This window comes from Neolamprologus multifasciatus, chromosome 6, assembly GCF_963576455.1.
Source record: "Neolamprologus multifasciatus chromosome 6, fNeoMul1.2, whole genome shotgun sequence".
NCBI classification, from domain to species: domain Eukaryota; kingdom Metazoa; phylum Chordata; class Actinopteri; order Cichliformes; family Cichlidae; genus Neolamprologus; species Neolamprologus multifasciatus.
The window spans coordinates 6,229,954-6,252,502 of NC_140444.1; the positions used below are offsets into that span (position 1 = coordinate 6,229,954).

General features: G+C 39.1%; 3 protein-coding genes across 7 annotated transcripts in view; 1 reads left to right on the top strand and 2 right to left on the bottom strand.

The window, feature by feature from the left end:
- Nucleotides 1–3,963, top strand: part of vwa11 (von Willebrand factor A domain containing 11) — a 30,028-nt gene extending 26,065 nt beyond the window's left edge. For all 5 annotated transcript variants that reach the window (XM_085163404.1, XM_085163405.1, XM_085163407.1 and 2 more), the window contains 7 exons: nucleotides 91–223; nucleotides 326–478; nucleotides 615–707; nucleotides 1,120–1,391; nucleotides 1,572–1,705; nucleotides 2,441–2,600; nucleotides 2,736–3,963. In XM_085163404.1, the coding sequence (XP_085019530.1) occupies nucleotides 91–223; nucleotides 326–478; nucleotides 615–707; nucleotides 1,120–1,391; nucleotides 1,572–1,705; nucleotides 2,441–2,600; nucleotides 2,736–3,116 (1,326 nt within the window). In that variant the 3' untranslated portion in view covers nucleotides 3,117–3,963. The remainder of the gene's footprint in view (nucleotides 1–90; nucleotides 224–325; nucleotides 479–614; nucleotides 708–1,119; nucleotides 1,392–1,571; nucleotides 1,706–2,440; nucleotides 2,601–2,735) is intronic.
- LOC146516248 (perforin-1-like) overlaps nucleotides 1–22,549 on the bottom strand; it is a 579,062-nt gene that overhangs the window by 367,282 nt on the left and 189,231 nt on the right. The window lies entirely within an intron of this gene.
- LOC146516266 (uncharacterized) lies at nucleotides 8,870–22,399 on the bottom strand. Its single transcript, XM_085163382.1, is given in 6 exon segments — nucleotides 8,870–11,280; nucleotides 11,282–12,481; nucleotides 12,659–15,036; nucleotides 15,740–15,833; nucleotides 15,923–16,083; nucleotides 21,453–22,399. Coding segments are annotated over 6 exon segments (4,902 nt in total). The 5' UTR covers nucleotides 21,724–22,399; the 3' UTR covers nucleotides 8,870–10,482.

The window sequence follows — 22,549 nt, forward strand, 5'->3', positions numbered from 1 at the left end:
GACTTGTATAAGGTCTTATATGACTGGACTATTGTTTGAAGAATAGAGATCGCTGAGTAAGTCGCTCATTTTTCCCCTCAATTCTGTCAGGTGACAGTTCTTCAGCGAGCAAGAAATCCTGGAACGCAAGAGACCTTCCCCTTCACACTGGATGAGTCATTGAAAAACATCACTATCTACATCACAGGAAGTTCCATTACTTTCACGCTGACAAACCCTGATGGTACCTCTCATTTCCAAACATTTCCGTGCTTCACATAACAAATTTCAACAAATGTAATTGCAAAAATACCCATTAGTGATAATGGATGTTAAACATTTTCAGGTGTAACCCAGAGTCAAAGTGAGGCCAGTGGTAAACTGGGCACCATTCAGACTGTGGGCAACTTGTACAGGATTCGCTTAAACTCTGAGAAGCAGAAAGGAAACTGGAAGATCAACATCAACTCCAACCAACCCTACACACTCAAAATCACAGGTAGAATCGGGTATATGTTTATTTACTACAAGTCTTTATTATACAAGTGTCAGAAGTGACTCAGGTTCAATGAGTTTTTGCCGTGTATGTGCATTTCCTGTAAGTCTGTAATTACTGTAAATGCTTGCTTTTCCAGGCCAGAGTACAATTACCTTTATCTATGACTTTGTGGAAAGCTTTGCTGGACCTCACCCAGGTTACGCAGTGCTCAGTGGGCTTCCACAAGAAGGTACAGCACCGCAATAAAGCAGTTTTATTGTTTTACAGTTGAAGGTAACTTCATTAACCTGACATTATTTTGCTTTAAGAGATTTATTTTCAGTAAAAAAAAACATGCTCCACACCCACACCCCACCAATAGAGTAACTTTTGACATTTTAACAGCATTGCACATAAACTATTTCTATTACAACACAAGTAACAAGTGTAGTTAATTGATGTGAAGTTTCTGTATTACAAGAGCATCATCTAGTGGTGAAATGTATGACTACGTCACCACTGGCACCTTGTTTAGCTCAACTAGACAGAGGATTTTTAAAGATCTTGTAATAATATTTTTATTTTTATCTCTAATATAATTTTGTTTTCCGTTTGCTTTTCCTCACACTTTGATTCTTTTCTTCTTAAATCTGAAAATCCAGGCCAGTCAGCCACACTAATGCTGTCAGTTATGGGTAGAAGAGGTCCGTCTTCGATGACTGCTGAACAAGTTAGCCTGGCAAAAGTCTCAGGTCCTGAGAGTGTTAGCAACGGTGTACTAACTCAGATGGACAATGGAGAAATTCTGGTGACTGTTGAGACTGTCCCTAAAGGCGAGTTTGTGGTCGTTGTAAAAGGAACTGACAAACTGTCCAACAGTCAATTTCAGAGGCAGTCAAACACCCAAATGTCTCTCTCCAAAGTGAAGATCATGGTTTGTCTTTTCAATTTTCCCTTTAATGTAAATGTGTTTTGTTTGACTATAATATCAGATACAATGAGTCTAATTCAAATCAAATTCATTCCATAAATAGATACAGAATAATTAAGCATTCACAAGGTACAAGAACGATACCAGTCCTTTTAAGTTGTTGCTTTTCCATGTCCACTCTAGGCTGTGGTGGACAGCAGTGTGGAGCCAGGACAGACCTTTAAGCTTCCATTCAGTGTGATGACTCAGAGCTCTGGTGGAAAGTATTCCATCAGTGCCAGAAATGACAGAAAATTTCCCATGATTTTCCCAAATGAGTAAGAGGTTCACTGCTAAAATAATACTTTAAATGTTAAATGTTGTAAAGATATGGGTAGTCTGCTAATATTTATAGCATTTTTATATCTTTGAAACTTAGTTCATCATCATCATTTATTTATTTATATAGCACTTTAAAAACACACCTGGTAGACCAAAGTGCTGTACAATACTAATATGCACATAGTAATAAAACCAGACATAGCAATAAAATTAAAAACAATAAAAATATCAGTTACCCACAGAGTTAAAAGCTTAACAGAGTTAAAAGCCTAATTAAAAAGGTTTTTAATAAAGACTTAAAAACTGGCACTGATGTAGCCTGTCTAATATGGAGAGGAAGGTTATTCCAAAGCATCGGCGCAGCAACAGAGAACGCTCGGTCTCCTCTAAGTTTCAGCCGTGACTTTGGGACCGAAAGCAGCAACTGCTCAGCTGACCGAAGGGAACGAGTGGGGACGTTAGTTAGCGTAACTTAGACCAAAACACATAAATTGGGTTCACGGCTAGCTTATGTCCTGTTTGAGTCTAATTTGTTGGGCCTTTAAAATTATAAAAGGGTTGAGTAACCTGTGTCACCCCAATAATCAGTTGGTATAGAAGGTAAGGGTAAGCAATAGCTGTTATTGCTCCGCCCAAATGTGCTATACAGCATTAGGTTTCTGTCACATCTTTAATGCATTTAACAAATGTAGCCCCTGTGGTATTATTATATTTTACTCTTGTCTTGACAGACTCACCCTGGTAACTGGGGAATATGCCAATACTACATTGACCATAACACCACCTGCCAGCACGCAGTCAGGCACTGATGTCACACTGACTATTGACGCACAGTCATCCAATGGCGCTGACTCAAATTATGCTGTTTTGAGATTGTCTGTTGTTACCAAGGTAAGTCAGTGAAATAAGCAAAAGCGCTTCTGAACATATCCACACAAATTGCTGGTAAAGACATGTCCTACTGATCAAAAGCTGAATGTTGACAGTCCTTTCGCACATGTCAAACACGTCTTTCTTCTTTTCCAGATTACAGATTTTATTCAGCCATTATGTGATGTGGTTAGCGTGCAGGATAACAAATGCCCTCGTGATCTGTCCCAGTGTGGACATTTCCAGTGGGGGCTCTCAGCTAACATTACAGATGGAAACGGAACTGGGATAGAGAGCATTTCCCTCCATCAGGGTAATGGAACCCTCACATACACCTCACTGAGCGCTCCTATCATCGTGGCAAACTACAATGCCTCCTGCTGCTCACAGATTGTTGAAATAATAGCTGTAGATAAAGTTGGCAATGTGGGAAAATGCTACCAATCAATTGCTCGGTCAGGAGTCCCTCCTGCTCTTACTCTGTCGCTGCCACTGTGGATATGCCTGTTGGTATCTGCCTTCTTAGTAAGGCCTTGAAAGACTCAGGTTACATTATGCTAATCTTGTGTCTTTAATCTGCGCCAAATTTAAATCATTTAAAATAATGCACTTCTGCTATAATGTCTATTTTGCTTACTGGTGTTCAGCTTAAATAAAGCTTCTCTCAGCTTTTCCCTTATTTAAAAGGGGCCACCATAAGAGATAGCCACTTGGTGGATTTAGCACAGTTTTATGTCAGATAACCTCCTTGAAACAACATTTCCAGGTATTTGTGTCTCCTTCCAGTATGAAATGTTAACCACTAAACTTTGGAGACTACGGAAACTCAGTTTAAACAAAACACTGAAATGAAATTATGAATCTATACTTAACTTGTGTGAAAATAAAAAGTCAGTTGTTTCTGAGTGTTTTAAGTAATATTGATTACTTTGAAATCTGTGGGTGAGACTGTTCTTTTTTTATTGCTTTTGAAATGCAGCATTAAAATGTTCACAGATTTCTGTGACCCAATGCTTTTAGCATGAGCAGGCATAATACTGGTTAAACAATGGGTATGATCCATCCATCCATTTGCTTCCGCTTATCCTTTTAAGGGTCGTGGGGGGTGCTGGAGCCTATCCCAGCTATCATCTATATATATATATATATATATATCATATATCGAGAGGCGACAGACAGGTCGCCAGTCTGTTGTCGGGGGGGGGATAGGTGAGGATAGGTTAATTATATGTGTAATTTTTAGTCAAATTTAAAAACATCAGCAGTGAAATATGCTTCATAATGCCTTACAGAAGTCATGTATCGGGTTATAATTCCTTGGGCTAAAAGCTGAAGACTGTACATTGTCCAAATAAATACAATAAACATGTGCTTCCAAAAATTACTGATTGGTGGTGTTTCTTTTTCATCTAAATACTGCTACTTTCTTGGTTTCTGAAATATTAGTGGTGGCCTACTGGCTATATGCTGGGGCAAGAGGGGGCAATGCCCCCTTAAACAAACATCATGTCCCATTATGGTTTATTTGAAGTTTCAGTCAGGTTTCAGAGTTCATCACAGCACAGAAACAGCTTTAGTGAAGGTTACAAATGATCTTCTTATGGCCTCTGACAGTGGACTCATCTCTGTGCTTGTCCTGCTAGACCTTAGTGCAGCATTCGATACTGTTGACCATAATATCCTATTAGAGCGATTAGAACATGCTGTAGGTATTACAGGTACTGTGCTGCAGTGGTTTGTATCATATCTATCTAATAGACTCCAATTTGTGCATGTAAATGGAGAGTCCTCTTCACACACTGAGGTTAATTATGGAGTTCCACAGGGTTCAGTGCTAGGACCAATTCTGTTTACATTATACATGCTTCCCTTAGGCAGCATCATTAGAAGACATAGCATACATTTTCACTGCTATGCAGATGACACCCAGCTCTATCTGTCCATGAAGCCAGATAACACACACCAATTAGTTAAACTGCAGGAATGTCTTAAAGACATAAAGACTTGGATGGCCACTAACTTTCTGCTTCTTAATTCAGATAAAACTGAGGTTATTGTACTCGGCCGGCCCTGAAAAGCTTAGAAATATGGTATCTAACCAGATTCTTACTCTGGATGGCATTACCTTGGCCTCCAGTAACACTGTGAGGAACCTTGGAGTCATTTTTGACCAGGATATGTCCTTCAACGCACATATTAAACAAATATGTAAGACTGCGTTCTTCCAACATCTCTAAAGTTAGAAATATCCTGTCTCAGAGTGACGCTGAAAAACTAGTTCATGCATTTATTACTTCCAGGCTGGACTACTGCAATTCATTATTATCAGGATGTCCAAAAAACTCACTGAAAAGCCTTCAGCTAATCCAAAATGCTGCAGCAAGAGTCCTGACAGGGACTAGAAAGAGAGAGCAGATTTCTCCTGTTTTGGCTTCCCTTCACTGGCTTCCTGTTAAATCCAGAATTGAATTCAAAATCCTGCTCCTCACATACAAGGTCTTAAATAATCAGGCCCCATCTTATCTTAATGACCTTGTAGTACCATATCACCCTATTGGAGCACTTCGCTCTCGCTCTGCAGGCCTACTTGTTGTTCCTAGAGTATTTAAAAGTAGAATGGGAGGGAGAGCCTTCAGTTTTCAGGCCCCTCTTCTGTGGAATCAGCTTCCAGTTTGGATTCGGGAGACAGACACTATCTCTACTTTTAAGATTAGGCTTAAAACTTTCCTTTTTGCTAAAGCATATAGTTAGGGCTGGACCAGGTGACGCTGGTCCCTTAGTTATGCTGTAATAGACGTAGGCTGCCGGGGGATTCCCATGATGCATTGAGTTTTTCCTTTCCAGTCACCTTTCTCACTCACTATGTGTTAATAGACCTCTCTGCATTGAATCATATCTGTTATTAACCTCTGTCTCTCTTCCACAGCATGTCTTTTATCCTGTCTTCCTTCTCTCACCCCAACCGGTCGCAGCAGATGGCCGCCCCTCCCTGAGCCTGGTTCTGCCGGAGGTTTCTTCCTGTTAAAAGGGAGTTTTTCCTTCCCACTGTTGCCAAAGTGCTTGCTCATAGGGTGTCATATGATTGTTGGGTTTTTCTCTGTATCTATGAAGCACCTTGAGGCGACTTTTGTTGTGATTTGGCGCTATATAAATAAAATTGAATCGAATTGAATTGAATTAAGTCAAACTTTTAGAAGTTTAGAAAGAAAATAATAAATTACCCACAAACTAAATATGGACAAGATTTACTACAGTTGCTGAATAATCCGCTAGAAAAGGTAGAAATTAAATGATAGGTTTCACGTCTCATCCGCTCTTTGCCTCCGTGCACTCGGAACTCCCCCTCCCCCAGCTAAACATCCATGCCGTGCATCTTGCCATTGCCTTCAAATTGTGGTTATTATTGTGGTTAAGTTAAATCCAATTTATTAACCTACCTCTGAGACGAAGTGCATCTGCAAAGAACGTACTTTCTCCCGTTTGGCAGAGCAGGCAATGAGGTGCGTTTAGATAGATAGATAGATAGATAGATAGATAGATAGATAGATAGATAGATAGATAGTAAAACTTTATTAATCCCTCGGGTGGGTTCCTCTGGGAAATTTGGTTTAATGTCTCTGTGTTAATTTGAGTTTCCATGAAACCCTGATAAAAGGTATTTATGTTGTTGTTTTTTTATTACTGTGCCAGCCCTTTTTAGTTTTGTAAGTATTGGCTATGTTGAGAGGTCTTATTTTGTTCTTACTTAATTTTGCAAATGTATTTGAATAAGGCCCTCCAATTAAGACAGATTTTATGTTATTGATTTTAAAGATCTGAATGGATATTTTATTATTTTTTTATTTCTATTTTTAAATTTTATTTTTCAAGACTTTGTGAATTCTCTTTTTTATAACTGGGCCCACCCTTTTTAGTTTTGTTAATATTGGCAATAGTGTGAAGTGTTATTGTTGGTTTCAAATATATTCAATATAGGCTATCCAATTAAGTTAAATGTCATGTTTTTAGTTGTTAGAATCTGATGAGAAATACTTAATTTTATTTTTTGCTTTTCTGTTTTCCCCCTGAGGGATTGCCACCTTAACGTGGTCAGGGGGTTTGCGTGCCTTAGTGACCATAAAAGCTTGACCAGCAGAAGCTCAGCCTTCAGTTGGGACACCCAAGTTGGTCAGGTCTTTGGGTAGAGACCTGACAAAGTGCAATCCAATTACCTGACAAAAACAGTTATCCAGAGCAGGGCTGCCACGATTAGTTGACTATAAAAATCATCAACGACTAATTTCATAGTCTGCACATCGTTCGAAGCTTTGTAAGATCCTGAAAGATGCAGGAATAAGTAGTAGGATTTAAGAGTGCAATAATGGACTAAAACAGAAGATGCAATGCATCTACAAGGATGCCAGTTGCTGTTAAACGCCAAAGAAGAAGAAGTAGTCTCTGGTATCGTAGCTGTGTCCAAATTTAGCGGCCACATCCTATAGAGTCCGCATTTGTAGGCTGATTAAGTTACAGCGACACAAGGAAGGCTATCCAAATTCGCAGAATCCTACAAATGCGTCCTTCATTTCTCCAGATTTGAACAATGGGTAGGGTGTATCCTTCGTGGACCAAGCTATCCTAGAATTCATAGCGAGGCCCAGTCAATTTCAGTTTCCAGCAATGGCAGCAGGTACTTAGTTTTAATATTACTCTTATTACTCTTTCTGGGTCACAAAATAAAGTTTTCAGATATTTTCTGGCAAGAATGTGGGTGCGTAAACTTCAAATATCTGCTCAATTTATCAAGACATCACATATTTGCAAAAGTGCTCCGATGTTTTCGGAGACATCTGTTACCCACCAGCTCGATAGCTAGACGGGGTTCAAGGCTCACTAGAGCTGACGAACAGCAAACTCCTGGCACATCGCTTTCAGACCCCCTGTGGTTCAACTCAGGTTAAACATGATATATAAGTCAATTAGATACCTTAAACATTTCATTGTTTGGCTTTTTTCAGTATTTTATTTGTTCCTGGGTAAATCTGTTTGGCTGAGATTAAAGTTATAGTTTTCACACAGCTGAATAAAAATCAAGCAGAAAACTGATTAAACAGAAGTGTGAGATGGACGAGAATTTACTCCAGTGTCCTGTTATATTTTAGATAGCAAGGAGCAGACGGCTGAGTTTATTAAACTCAATTGAATTGAATTAAATTGAATTTTATTTATATAGCGCCAAATCACAACAAAAGTCGCCTCAAGGCGCTTCATAGGTACAGAGAAAAACCCAACAATCATATGACCCCCTATGAGCAATCACTTTGGCAACAGTGAGAAGGAAAAACTCCCCTTTAACAGGAAGAAACCTCCAGCAGAACCAGGCTCAGAGAGGGGCGGCCATCTGCTGCGACTGGTTAGAGTGAGAGAAGGAAGACAGGATGAAAGACATGCTGTGGAAGAGAGACTCCAAATTTTCTTAAAGTTTAATAAACGATCATCTGCTCTTTATTTTTAGTTAGCACATACCTTGAACACTTCAAGCTGTAAGCTAAACGGTAAATGGCCTGTATTTGTATAGCGCCTTACTTAGTCCCTATGGACCCCAAAGCACTTTACACTACATTCAGTCATCCACCCATTCACACACTGGTGATGGCAAGCTACATTGTAGCCACAGCTGCCCTAGGGCGCACTGACAGAGGCGAGGCTGCCAGACACTGGCGCCACCGGGCCCTCTGACCACCACCAGTAGGCAACGGGTGAAGTGTCTTGCTCAAGGACACGATGACCGAGACTGTTGGAGCTGGGGCTCAAACCGGCAACCTTCTGATTATAAGCCAAACTGCCAACTATTGAGCCACGATCGTCCTAAGCTAATGATAGTTATATAAGAGCAGATGCATGCTGGTGCAATAAGCTGTCGACGAATTAGTCGACGAATTGCAAAAATAATTGGTGACTAGTCGACTGTCAAAATAATCATTTGTGGCAGCCCTGATCCAGAGCACCCCACTCAACCCCCACACCTTTCTCGCCTCCATTGCCACTATGTGCCCCCTTTACATTTCTCTCTGCCCCCTCATATATGCCTGTCTAGAAACGGCCCTGAGTGCAGTGTGGACTTTTGAAAAATGGTGGTCATAATGTGAAGAACAAACAGTGCAAGATCTTTTGTGACTTACTCCCACTGGAGAATATTGGTTTGCATTAGTTGATTTGAAACCGTACAGCATAAAGTCAAAGTCATCATTAAACTCCAGGACTGCAAAGCTATTACTTGTGCTACACATTTTTAAATGATCACAAAATAATTTTATAAACAAAATGTTTATTTACAATTCTTTCATTTTAACAGCCAGTACGAACAAACTATGCAACTTGACTTGACAAAAATCAAATCAATGTAAATTCACAGTATGTACAATGAGGTTTAGGGCTGTAAAAGAATGTGTTAATATTGTGTTTGATATTTTTGGGAAAGTTAGCTTTTCAAACATATCTGAGAAAAATTAGACATTTACACCAAAGCAAAGACATCTTTTTTGTTAAAATAGGGCACACTGTTAAACAGAATGAAAATATGTTTTAAAAAAAAAAAAAAAAAAAAAAAAGATTCACTTTTAGTCCTCCCTGAATGAGGTGGTTAATTACTGTGCAAGTAATACAATTAGACTTCATTGCCATTTAGACATCAGTAATGACATGTGGCATACTGACAGAAATCGATAGATGGGTAATGGAAATTAGATCATATTTTCAGTCTCAATTTAATTAAGACACGTTTTAACCTTAGTGCATATTTCAAAATCCAAGATCCAAATTCCAACACTGGTCACAAGGTGTGCTTTCCAGAGTTATTGTGGAAGGTTTATCAAATACTTCTTTTTTAATAATAGGCAAGTGCTTCAATTTTTGGAACTGTATATATGAAAACAACATCAATAAATTACCAATTAAAAAACGAACAAAACATCTGTTTTTAATGTGTTCAGTTGACAATATTTAAAAACGAATGCAAGTGTATTATGGCGAACTCATTACAAAATGAGAAAAGAAAAAGATGACAGCTTTAAAATGCCACTAGGACACTAAAGTCCACGTCCAAAACAAAAAATTATGTATGCCACAAAGGCTTACTTGAGTTGAAGCCAAATGTACCTTAACAATTTTCCCTAAACTAACTCAGGTACAACATTCGGGAAGAAATACCATGCCAAACTGGGGTTATGCTCTCACACATCTTGTGACATCACCTGCTGAATCAAAAAGTATGAGAAAAAGATACCTGCATATTCTGACAAACCAACTTAAATTTAAAGATGTATATTTCTGAAAAACCTCAATCTCCATCTATATTACACTTTACTTTGCAGAGAGCACACAGTGCCATACAGAACATTGTAAAAAGAAAAAAAAAAAAAAAAAAGTTCAACACTCTGGAAAGTTTCCTCATCTGCTTGCTAGTGAGGAGGAACAAAAGTGTAGCTAGTATAAAGAACAACTGTCACTAATCATTATGTTGCATTACTTTAAAGTACAATTTGTCAGTTTGGGGAGATTTACTTGTCTAGCCTGTCTATATTGCATCGTTTTTATTTTCAACAGTACCAAGTGGCACGCATGTTCGTCTGTTGGCTTTAGTTAAGTTGCTTCCGTTCTTTAAGACAGATGGATGGATTTCCAACAAAGCAGCAAATCAGTACAAATTCCCAAACTCTCAAACCATTCTACAAAGATACAAAATAATTATCTCAAAAAGGGAAAATAAGTAAATTCTCCATTTGCATATAAATTCCATTATAAAAACCAAACAAACAAAAACCTGCTCCACAGCATGCATTTTCTGAATTACAAGAATGTATATTTCCTATTTCAAAGCATACCATTGTTCCAAGGTGAACATGGTTTCTTACATGTCCATCTCTCACTGACCACCATGTACATTTTTAACATGTTTTTTCAGGTGACCCGTCTGCGTGAATTTCTTTGGACAGTGTGGACAGGCATGTGGTTTCTCCCCTGTATGGGTGTATTTGTGCCTTTTAAGGTTATTGTAGTCTAAAAATCCTTTTCCACAGAATGGACACCAGTGTCTTTTCTCTCCATTATGCCATCGCAAATGCACATTCAGTTCTACTCTTCTTATGAATTTCCTTTCACAGAGGGTACACTGAAATGGTTTCTCTCCAGTGTGGATCCTAATATGTACTTCTACGTCTCGTTTTGTGAAGAATCCTTTTTTGCAGATCTGGCAAATGAAAGGTCTTATCCTGCCATGCACCATTTGGATGTGTTTTGTAAGGCCAAAGCGGTAGACAAATCCCTTCCCGCAATGCTGGCAGATATGTATCCGACCATTACGGTGCACCCGGCCGTGGCGTTTAAAGCTCTTGGAGTCTGGGAAATTCTTCCCACAGAATGTGCATGAGAAGGGCCTGTGTCCCGTATGAAGACTAACGTGGCTCTCCAGAGCAGCACTGCTGCTGAGAATTCGACCACATTCCCCACACTGGTTCCTTAGCAGATGCCTACCTATGACTGACAAAGGCTGTAGAGGTGATACAATTGGTGACGTAACAAATTTGGGTTGGGGCGAATCAGGGGAGCCACTGGGGTTTTGATTATCAGATCCCGTCTCCGTCTTTACGTTTAACAAAGATGGTGGAGGCATTTCACTTTCTGTCATGACAGGAGGTATCCAAACTTTAGCTCGACATTTTTTTCCCAACCCCACAGTTGGTCCGACTCTCTGATAACCGACTTTTTGCCAATTTAGATTTGTTAGACTTTTTCATTGAAGCAATTTTTTTAGCTTTTGCTGCTTTAGCTAACTTCATAGCATTAACAACTTTAAAACCCCTTTTAGGACCAGTAACATCTTGGATTAGTCTGGGCTTCTTAGCAGGTGTAGATTCCTCAGTCTTTGTACGACTGATGCAATTTTTAGCTATTGTGGGGGACTTGACACTTGGGGAACAAGTTTCACCTTTATTTCTTCTAGTAATAGCGCCATCTGTGGTTATACCAAAAGATCTTAATTCCCTTTTAATCCTTTTTGTCTTTGAGTCATCCTTGCTGAAAAGTGAACTCCTACGGATGCCAGACTGCCTCAAACTAGGTGTTCTTGGACTAACAGAAGGCAAGTCAGTCTTTTTAGGACTAGTGCTTCCTCTGGTTGACATTACAAGGCTTACAGAACTTGATTTTTCATTTCTAGGGGTTGTATCATTGTTAGTCATTTTGGGGCTACCACTTTCTTTAGTTGAGCTAGGACTTCTAGAACTCAAAGAACCTTTTCTACCTGAAGGCGACCTCCTCGGACTTAAAGAACTGGATTTTTTATATCTAGGACTATCCCTACCCAAAGACCTCCTAGGAGTCACTGAAGTCATTTCAGGACTAGCAATTTCTTCATTTAAATTACCCTCTCTAGGACTCACAGATGTGGATTTTTTATTATCTGTGCCTAAACCATCTCTATGTGTACTGTCCGCCTTAGGAGTCATGGTGGTGGAATCACTGTTAGCCCTGCTCTTCTTAGAAGTTGGCTCATTATCAGTCATCTTGGGTAAATCACCACCATTACATAGTACAGATCTTACAGGACTGATGGAAGATAGGGCATTATTAATTAGAGTTGTATTATCTTTAACCACATCTCTCCTTCCAAGGCAAACAGGACTGGTTTCCTTAGTTGACTTTTCACCGTTAAGACTGCCATTCTCTATTCCAAGCTTCTTAGAGATGAGAGTGGTAGTCTCACTTTCTGAATTCCGTTCCAGACTTTTTTCAGTTCTTTTAACTTGCAAGTGAGTTTTCAGATGACTTCGCAGCCGAACGACCAAGGAGTTTTTCTGTAAGCTTTTCTTCTGTAAGCTTCTCTCCGTCAAAGAAGCTTTACCATTTGCAAAGTCAGAGTTGGCCTTTATCAAAATGGAAAGAACAAACAAAAATAAATAAATAGGTACCACATTCTGTAGGGGTTCTAATTTAATAAAAAACAAAAAAACAAAACCCACAACAACAACATAACATGATGACTATCAATTTCAATGTGTAACCATAGAAATTATGACCCCCATGTACTGAATAGCATTTACCTGTTTTTCTGGATCTTGAACGATCGGTGAAACTGCCAGTTGTGCCAAGAACTGTGCTTTAGTCATCTGTAAGTGAGGGTCAGATGCCTCTCTGGACATGGAGGTAAGCTGTATGATGGCAGATTCATTCTCCTGTACGTCACTGCTGTCCATATTAGGAATGGGTTCAACAAATGTGGCTGATGTAGATGGCTGCACATCTTCACCGACAGTTGCCTCTCTCATGAATGTTTCAGATGACAGTTGAGCCCGCTCATGATTATTTGACTCTTCTGACTTCTGAGGTGTATTTAGAGTCACAGGACTAGGCATTTCGGTTACATCTAAACTACTGCTTGAAGATGAATCTAGCTTCTCTGAGATTGCTGGTTTTGAAGACTTCTCTTGCATAGTACCTTCAGAAAATCCCTTTAAAAGCAGTTTCGATACCAAAAGAGATTCGTTGGGGGATACTGAAAATGGAAGTTTGGTTAATCTGACCACAGGAGTGAGCTTCCTATCAACAGTCGGCTGTGATGCTGGAATTATCTTAACTGACTGTTCTAAACTGGTTTCTGTAGGAGTGCTTATCACTTCAGAAACAGAGGCAGTTTGTTCAGGAGATTCAGGGCTGTCGGTTGTGTTTTCACTTTGAGAGAATGCTGTGTCATCGGAAGCTGAAACACTTAACTCCTGTGAAGCTGTAGTCGACTGTGCAGATGTCAATGTGACAGGAACATCATGAGGCATTGCTGCCTCTTGCGTTGCTTTCACAACTATTGTCTGTGGCGGATGTTTACTTGGTGCCACTGCTGCCAACCGTATTGGAACTATGATTGTTATTTTTTTGTGTGGTGGACCACCTGTTTGCTGATTTTCTGATGGTTTAGTCAACTGTGAAACTGGGATTAATGTCATGGAGGTAGTATTTGTTTGTTGAGGAAGACAGAAAAGTGAAGGCGTTTCCAGAGGTAACCCTGCAACTCCAGAAGTTGCAAGTAAATTACTGTGTGTAGTCCTCGACTCTATAGAAGAAAGCTTTGTTGTAGACGATGCTATATTGTGAGATGGTCCTACTCTTGGCACAACAGTTATTATTTTAGGCCTAATTTTAGTCAGTTTTCTGGGTGCTACGGGGTGGGAAGATGGCAGGACAAAAGTTTGAGTAGCAGCATTTGATAAAACTTGCTGTTGTTGTGGTGTAACAAATCCTTTGAGGGTTTCATTGGCCTCTACACTTGACTGAGATTTTACAGTAAGATTCTGTGTCTGTGGTTTAGCTAGGATTTTGTCCACTGTTTGTAGGGTATCCACACAGGGAGCACAATGAGTCATAGGTGATGAAATTTTTTCGGAAGACGATGAAATTTTTCCGGAAGATGGAGTAATATTTCCAATTGTTGACTGATTCATTGCTTCAACTAGCAGCATTGCATCCTGAAGTGTTGCAGAAGTGCGACGTTCCTTGTGCTGACTGGGTGTCAGTTGTGGTGAGTCCAATGGAGGAGAGTTCAATGTTTTCTTTGCAGATAAAGCTTCAATGGATGGAGCCTCAACTGCCTCTTTCTCTACACCTGTGGGAAGCTGCTGAGTTTCAGGGTCTACTGGCTTTTCAGAAGAACTGCTACTCAAAGACAAAACTGAAGCAGGCAGAGAACCAGCCTTTCTATTGTCCATGTTTTTGAAATCAGTGCTTGCCATCTCCTGTACAGATGGATTGGCAGTAGATGAAGTCTCTTTCGACTGAATCCCAGATGATCTTGGAGAGGCAGAAGCAGAAATCTTCACTGCATCTACAGCAGTGGATTTGTCAACTGTTTCTGAAGGTGTGTTCAACTGTTCCTGGCCTTTTAAGGCATCAAAAGATGATGACACAAGTGCTTCTTTTGGTTTAATTTTCTTTGGTGGCCGTCCTCTTCTACGCCGTACTGACACATTCGTTTTGGAAGTAGCTTCATCTTCTGCCAAGCTGTTTTTTAATTCTTCACAAATAACTTCTTTGTTGACCAATATGGACCCCCCTAACTGTTCATCTGCACAGTGCACATGTGCAGATGGCTGTACAGTAATAGCAGTTTGTTCATTTTCATTTACTGTTTCACCATCTCTTTGACATTGCTGAAGAACCTGTGTCTCTACTTCTGATGTCTCCTGATCAACTTCAGACTCTTCTTTGATATTGTCCGTCATTGCAGCAAGTGAAATAACTATTGAATGTTCTGAATCAGTGGTCTGGCTCTGCGTTCCCTCTGAACGGCTACTCTCTCCCATACAGGATACCTCTCGGACCATTCTGGTCTCTTCATCTTTTCGAGCTGATGTAGTTTCTTCTGTTGAATCTTCCTGGTTAATAAGCATCCCTTCATTTTCAGTTCCATTTAAAGAGACGTGTAAAGAACCTAGGCACCACAGTGATAAAGATGTCAGAAGAAACATAAGAGGAAAAGTTACTAAGGCAGAGAAAACTCTGGAACAATGAAACTTTAGTTAGACATTTTTTCTTTTCCCCTTAACATTACATGGTCCATACAATTCTTTTAAAGGGAACTGTTTATTTTATTTTTTTAAAGATGTACTAAATCCTCTTTTGATTTGGCACTCATCATATAATACCACTGGGAAATGCTGCACACACAACCTGTTTACTGGTGAATAATCTTCCACTGTTATTTTGGATGTTTAAACTCTGCCAACCATTTAGCCTCAACCCTTTCTACCTTGCGCTTTCCCTACTGACTGCTATTGTGTTGTCGTCAAGCTGCTTCCCAAATGAGGTTTCATCTCCTGGCTAGACATACACAAAAATTAAACTGTAGCTAAGGATGGCAGTTGCTGTTGTGCTCTAACACAATCTGCAGCAGGTGGGGAAGACCTGCACTACGGTTTCAAACAGCTCTCTCAGACAACAGAGCTAGGGTTCATACACAGAGGCAGAATCTCAGTGAAGTAGCAGTTGATTATGACATTCAGTTAACTAAACACATTTGACCATCACAAGATAATTGGGGAATAATAAATTTGCTGATGAGTAAATTCAAAATGCCATTAATTAATTCTTACAATTCTTTCTTTATTCCAAAACCGTCAGTTTAAATTACTCACCTGAAACATTACTCAGGGCTTGTTCAGAGGCCACTGCAGACTCAACTTCCTCTTCTTTTAACTCAGACCGTAGAGAAGTATCACTGTATGATTCCTGTAGGAGGAGGACAAAAATGTAGGTTTTGAGAAGGTGCAAAAAAAATTTTATTTTATTTTTTTAATGCTGCTATGGTACACACAAACCTCCTGTTTGACAAGTATAAATGTCATCTGAGAATTTCCTCCCTGCTCCTGCAAACCATATCCAAACCTCTCACCAGCGTGTAACATTTGTTGGTTTTTTAATGATGACTGCCCCAGTGGCTGACATTGCTCGACCAACACTGTGCGGAAGGAGACAATATCTGTAAAGAGAAACATACAAACACACAAAGAAAAAAACAGAATAACTAATTGTTCAAGAATACAGAGTTCAGAAGAGAGTTGAGTACAGCGACAATTTCCAGGGGAGTAATGAACTAGTTTTATTGCACCAGCAGAAAAAAGCGAAGACCGCAATGCCACCACTTAGAACTGGAGCTGGCAGTGGCAGACCTTGCAATTCTCTGGAGATCAGCTGCAAGCTGGAAGGCCACTCTAACCAGAAGTGGCAACAGGTATAGAGCTAGTGCTGCTATACTATGCTCACAAAGGCTGGAGAACAGAGAATACAGTAGCCACCTGGAGTCCACTGGACTCCAGGTGGCTACTGTATTCTGTAGTTGAAGTCTTGAACTCACTATGGAGAAAATTGTGTGCACATTAGAGCTGCCACGATTAGTCGACTAGTCACGATTACGTCGACTATCAAAATCGTTGACGACTAATTTAATAGTTGACAAAAGTTTGAAGCTTTGTAAGATCCCAAAAGACGCAGGAATAAGTAGTAGGATTTAAGAGTGTAATAACGGACTGAAACAGAAGATGGCAGCACTGCATGTACAAGGATGCCAGCTGCAGTTAAACCCCAAAGAAGAAGAAGCTGTGTCCAGTATCATAGTTGTGTCCAAATTCAGGAACTTTCGCTACTCTGGTTAAACATGATATATAAGTCACTTAGATAACTTAAAAATGTTATTGTTTGGTTTTTTTCAGTATTTTATTTGTTCCTGAGCAAATCTGTTTGGCTGAGATTAAAGCTATAGTTTTTACACAGCTGAATAAACGTCAAGCAGACAACTGATTATCAGTTATTATCAAGTGTCAGATGCTCGAGAATATACTATCATCTTGTCTTTATTTTTAGTTAGCACATACCTTAAACACTTAAAGCTGTAAGCTAATGATAGTTATATAAGAGCAGATGCATGCTGGTGCAATACGCTGTAAGGTTTACGTCCAATGGACGCATGATCTGATTAGTCGACTAATCGCAAAAATAATAGGTGACTAGTCGGCTAATAAAATAATCATTTGTGGCAGCCCTATTGCACATATATGCACACCCCGGACCACTGTCACCAGGCCAGGTCCACTGAAAAGACCGCTTTACTCTGTGTTTTGAAGTTCTGGCTACTGGTGGGTGTCTGCATAACTTACCCATGTCTTACCCTATCAAGCTTTGTTTTTACTTCTAAGTAAGGATAAAAATTTAATTTTGGTTTAAGTATTATTTTCTACTAAGAAAAGCATATTAAAGTTATAAATTGACTTGCATATCATTGAGTACAATTAGGATTGTACTCAAGCTATATGTGGTAGGAAACCGTGACCTAGGACAAGCTGATGGCATAAGATGTAAGTACAACTCCTCAGGTTTCATATGCAGAAAGAAATTATTGCGCTACGTGGTTCCAGTTCTAGAGTGATTTAAAAATAGTTACTGGCTTTAAAGGGTTAACATAAAACCATTATAAAAATCAGAGATGATTTATTTCTTAGTAAGTCTTTAGGAAAATACTACAACTATACTGTATGGAACAATTCCACAAATACAGAGATTAAAAAGAAAAACTTCTTTATATATATATATATATATATATATCCCCAGTACAAGTTGAAGAAATGTTCAAATGTAAACAAAGGAGAACATTAATAAACGGACATATTAACTCAATGGCAAGGCAAAAAAATATTAATTTGGGGGGAGGTTAAATTGCGCAATAAGTGCAGTACTATCTCAATGAAGGCTCATATATGGATCTGCTATGCGGCTTTACCACAAACCCAATGTGGTAGCCAAGTATGACACAGCTGCATACATTCATTCTGTGCATAGCTGGGAAAGTGCCGTCTGAGAAAAATGATTACTGCCAGTGAGTTGGTAACAAGAGTCAATAACTTTATCTGCTGCTTAAATCAGTATTTTTTAATTTTATTTTAAATTGCATCATATTTTTTTTGTTACAATAAAGAAGTCTGCTTCATTCATAATATTACTGTCTTTCTCTTCTGTAGGTAGACAACGGTACAGTATGGGAAAAAGTAAGATATAGTCACGATTGGACTATAAGACAAATAGTATGAACAACCACCAATACATATGAAGTCTTACATTGTGCTTGTTCTAAAGGATGGCAGTGACACCTCTTTCAGTGTTTTGGATGCATATAAACAGATCTGACCAATCAAACCACTGCATTTATGTTGTACTCGAGGGTAAAAAACAGGCACCGGTACTGCATATACAATAATATGATAATAGTAGAACAATACCATTTAAAATTCAGACACACAACTAGATGCTGGTATGCCAATTGGGTAAATGTTAATCTGTAAAATTATTTCCCTACCTCGTCAATGTGGTCCTAAATTTGCCAACACGAGCTCAAACTGCCCCACTGACCTCCTGAGCCAGTATGAAAGCGATCGTGATACAGCTTCAGCGCCGGGATCAAACCATGAAATTATCCCTGCTGTGGCCTTTACTTGAGATTTGGATGAAACCAGAATCTCCATTTCTTTCTTCTCTTGTTTAGAAGCATAAGGACCAGCTCATCATAACTTGATGTCGACTTCATTTTCTTTTCTTTTCTTTTTTTTTTACCAGTGCATTATTTGAGCATGATTCTTTTGCAAAAATGCAACGCGTTATATTTATTTAAATCTGCTTGTCTAATATACAAAGTTATACATCGTCTGGCGCTTCCACCAGTGAGTGATTGTATTAAACAAAAGTCTAGCAGTATTGCTGGGTCTCGACTGACTCGAGCCACTGTTAGAGGTGATTGTGAAGTGGCATTTAGACGGACCACCTTTTCACATATCAGGGAGTGAGCTTCTGGAATAGCCTTCCACTGTCAGTGTGGGAAAGTAAAAGTATCCCCATCTTTAAGAGTCACTTAAAAGGGTGGCTGAGGGACACACAAACATGTGATCATGTTTAATAATCATGCTTTATATTGGACGTGAAAAAGAGTGTATTAAAAAAAAAAAAGGGAACCAACTATTAGTGTAATGGGTCAGCGCAATATCAGGACAGTCAGGCCATGTGCAATACTGGAGTTTGTGCAATATAACTGATAGGGCTGTTCGATATAACGATATATATTGGATGACGATATAAAAACGTCTATCGTTTTATTTTACGCTATCGTTTGTTTTGTGGTGTCGCAAAATAAACTGTTAACAGCAATATTTTTTCATCGTTTTGATGGTCACTGTAGTGGCTATATTAATTTCTTAAAGTTCTCTCTTTCTCTTATATTTAATATAACCACACTACGGACGGACAAGCGCCTGTTTTTATGCGTTGTGGTTAGCAACAACGACGGTAACACCATCGCGTATCCGCTTGTTTATGTTCCACATAAACCTTTCACAATAAAGTTCAAGATCCTGTTGAGACTTTTCAAAATAAACTGAATCACGTGAAAGAGCAGATTATTTACGGATGAGAAGTAAAAAAGAGCCGCCAGGTGCTAAAAAAATAAACCTTAGACTCAAACGTTAGAACAGGCTTTTCCCCGCAGCACGCCGTGTAATAAATGCTCACAAAGAAAACAGCGGCCGTTACAACTTATGTCTAAAAATGTATCGTTTCATGCATCGGTTAAAACACTCGACTCCAGCTACATGACGGGCAGCTGGAAACACTTCCCGCAAGTCGAGCTTCCCGAGATTCATAGAATTTACAGAAAATGTTACATTTTTGTGATTTATATCGTTATCGGGACGATAGAATTCTTATATCGGGATATGAGATTTTGGTCATATCGCACAGCCCTAATAACTGATGTGTTTCCGTTATTGTCATCTATACTGTCCTCTGTGTCCACTCTTTTTGTCATTGTTTGTTCTAATATAATGTGATCACTGTTTTTGTCCTTGTCACATGATCTGTAAATAGTGTCTCTGTATGTTTTTACTAACTTCCGTTTAACACCAACCTGCCAGAGGGTCTGCAGATGAAAATCAGCCCAATGGTATAATCTGGCATATTTACATTTGTTAAAATGTTCATTAATCTGTATTGCCCTTCTACACAAGTGTCTAAACAAGTTTGCATTCATAGTTTCATATCTTTTTTTCGCAACACAGTCATTATGTATAGGCCTTAATACTGTTGTTGCAGATTCAAATCTGGGACTTCCAGACGCACTGCTATAATGACCCCACGCACACTAGGTGGTACTCAATCATAACAGAAAATGGCAGTAACCGAGTAGAGTCAAGTCGCGTTGAGTAGCTACTAGGGAGAAAGGATTCTAATTTCTGCAAAACATTCTAACAACTACAGATATGCAGCAATTCGCTTAAACAATTGTTTGGTTAATACTTCGTCTTAATCATCTCCTCTAAAGGAAAAAAATATTCTGATGTTTTGAAAGTACAGTTGTTATCAGAATGCTCTTTAAACACTGCATTAGGGTACACAAAAACATCTGTGATACAAGTTTATGAACCTTTGTATTCTAGTTTCTGTTTCAGAGTTATTACACAACTTATCAATATCTAAATACAAGTGTGGAATAAAGCTATACATTGATAAGATTTCAGTTCAGTTTAATTTTTTTTTTTTTAAATACGTCTTAGTGGTTTTGACTGGCACTATACCAGTGCCATTAGAAGACTGCAGTTTGTTATCAGCCCCTCATTTGCACCTCACCAGCTTCCTGTGTGGGAAAACCTTAGTACCACTGAGTGTGAACGTAGTTACAAACAGAATAAGAAACAGGTTTGCACGTGACATGGGTGTCCACGACCAGGATGCTGACGTAAAAAATTTGTAATGTGTAACGGTCTGTAAACTACAGCAGAACGAACAAAAAGAAATATACTCGGGGGGCATAAAGAACTGATTGGCCAATTTAGAAGAGGTTCTGGCTTCCTTTAGCCAATCCTAATTGTATTTTATAGATAAAAACCAATATAAAGATAGAAGTGTTGTGTCTGGGCTGTAAAGGAGCAGTCAATTTAGCTCAAATCAGTTATACCAATGCTCGATTTCATTTGAATAATTATGGAGCATCTGTTCCGTCCCTTATGAATATATATATGTGTAAAACATTTTAGAGCTCTATGTAGCCATAAAAAGACGATTTTTTTTTAAGTTTGGACCAACGTTCACTGTCCTCTAAAAATGGAGAAACTAGTATGGTTTCCCTCCCATTTTGGATCCCACGCTCAAGATGACTATGCTGAGAAGCAAGCATTAACAGCTATGATGTTCAGTGTGTTCCAGATAACATGAATACACGTAAAATGTTAGCTAAACACAACACATACCATCATAAGCCAGTTATAACTGTTAATATTAGTTAGCTCGGGGTGGCTAGCATGCTGTGCAACTCACCACACTGCACGGCTGTGTCGCATTTCTCGAAGTCGTTGCTTTGCCCAGGAAGAGGCTGTTTTTCTCTTTGATAACTGCCCGATTGGCTTTTCGCGTTCTCAAACTGGCTGCATTTTGTTCTGAGGTCCTCATTCTCCTTCTTGATTTTGCATATTTCTGCCTTCAGCTCGTCAACCATAGTTTCGTAAAGTTTCGTGGTTTCTGCAACAGCGCTCTTCAGCATGCTCTCCATGAAAGAGGCATACTTCGTCTGAAAATCGTCCGAAGACATCTTGGTATGTCGTACTGTACTTCCTGGAACAGATACGAGCCCACCTGAAAGAGTGTCTTTACTCTGGCGTTTTTTTAAAGGCACGCCGTCAGAAGCTCCGCCAACATGGCTTCTTCACATGGACGGACGGACGGACGCGGTCTCTGCTTTGTGTGACGCACATTGGCTGACTGACTTACGCAAGCATCCGGTGTTTCACTTCAAGCCAAACTTTGCTTTTTGAAGAAGTTCAGTCAGTAAACAAAAAAATAAACTAGGAAATCTGTCGGCGCCGAATTATTATTACTACCGTCGTATAATCCCACACAACACCAAGAGACCTCAATCTTTTCGTTGCAGCTGAGATTATGCTTTCTTGTTCGTCGATTCTGCTTTAACCGCAGTTGGTAAACAGCTTTTAAGAGCATTACCGCCACCGTCTGGAGTGGAGGATTAATTGGAACTTTACGATACCCGGGGTGTCGAACTTGTTTTAATTCATGCATAACTTTAATTTACTCCATGTGCTTTTTAATTTACTTTTATTTATTGATTTACCGACTTTTACTTACTCCCCTTCCTCCAAAAGTGAATGAACTGATCTTTAAAATCGTAAAGAATATTTTCCAAATAAGTCATTACTTAGACTCCATCTCATCGTAACTGTAGCATCCTCTTCTGTCACACACACCCTCTGCATGTCCTCTTTGACCAGTTTAAGGAACCATCTCTGTAGTTACTATCGCTCCTTTTGACATTAATAAAATTATTTATTTAATAAAATTAAATAATTATTAAATTATTTAATAAAATTATGACTGCACTGCAATTTTCAAATTTTGCCTTT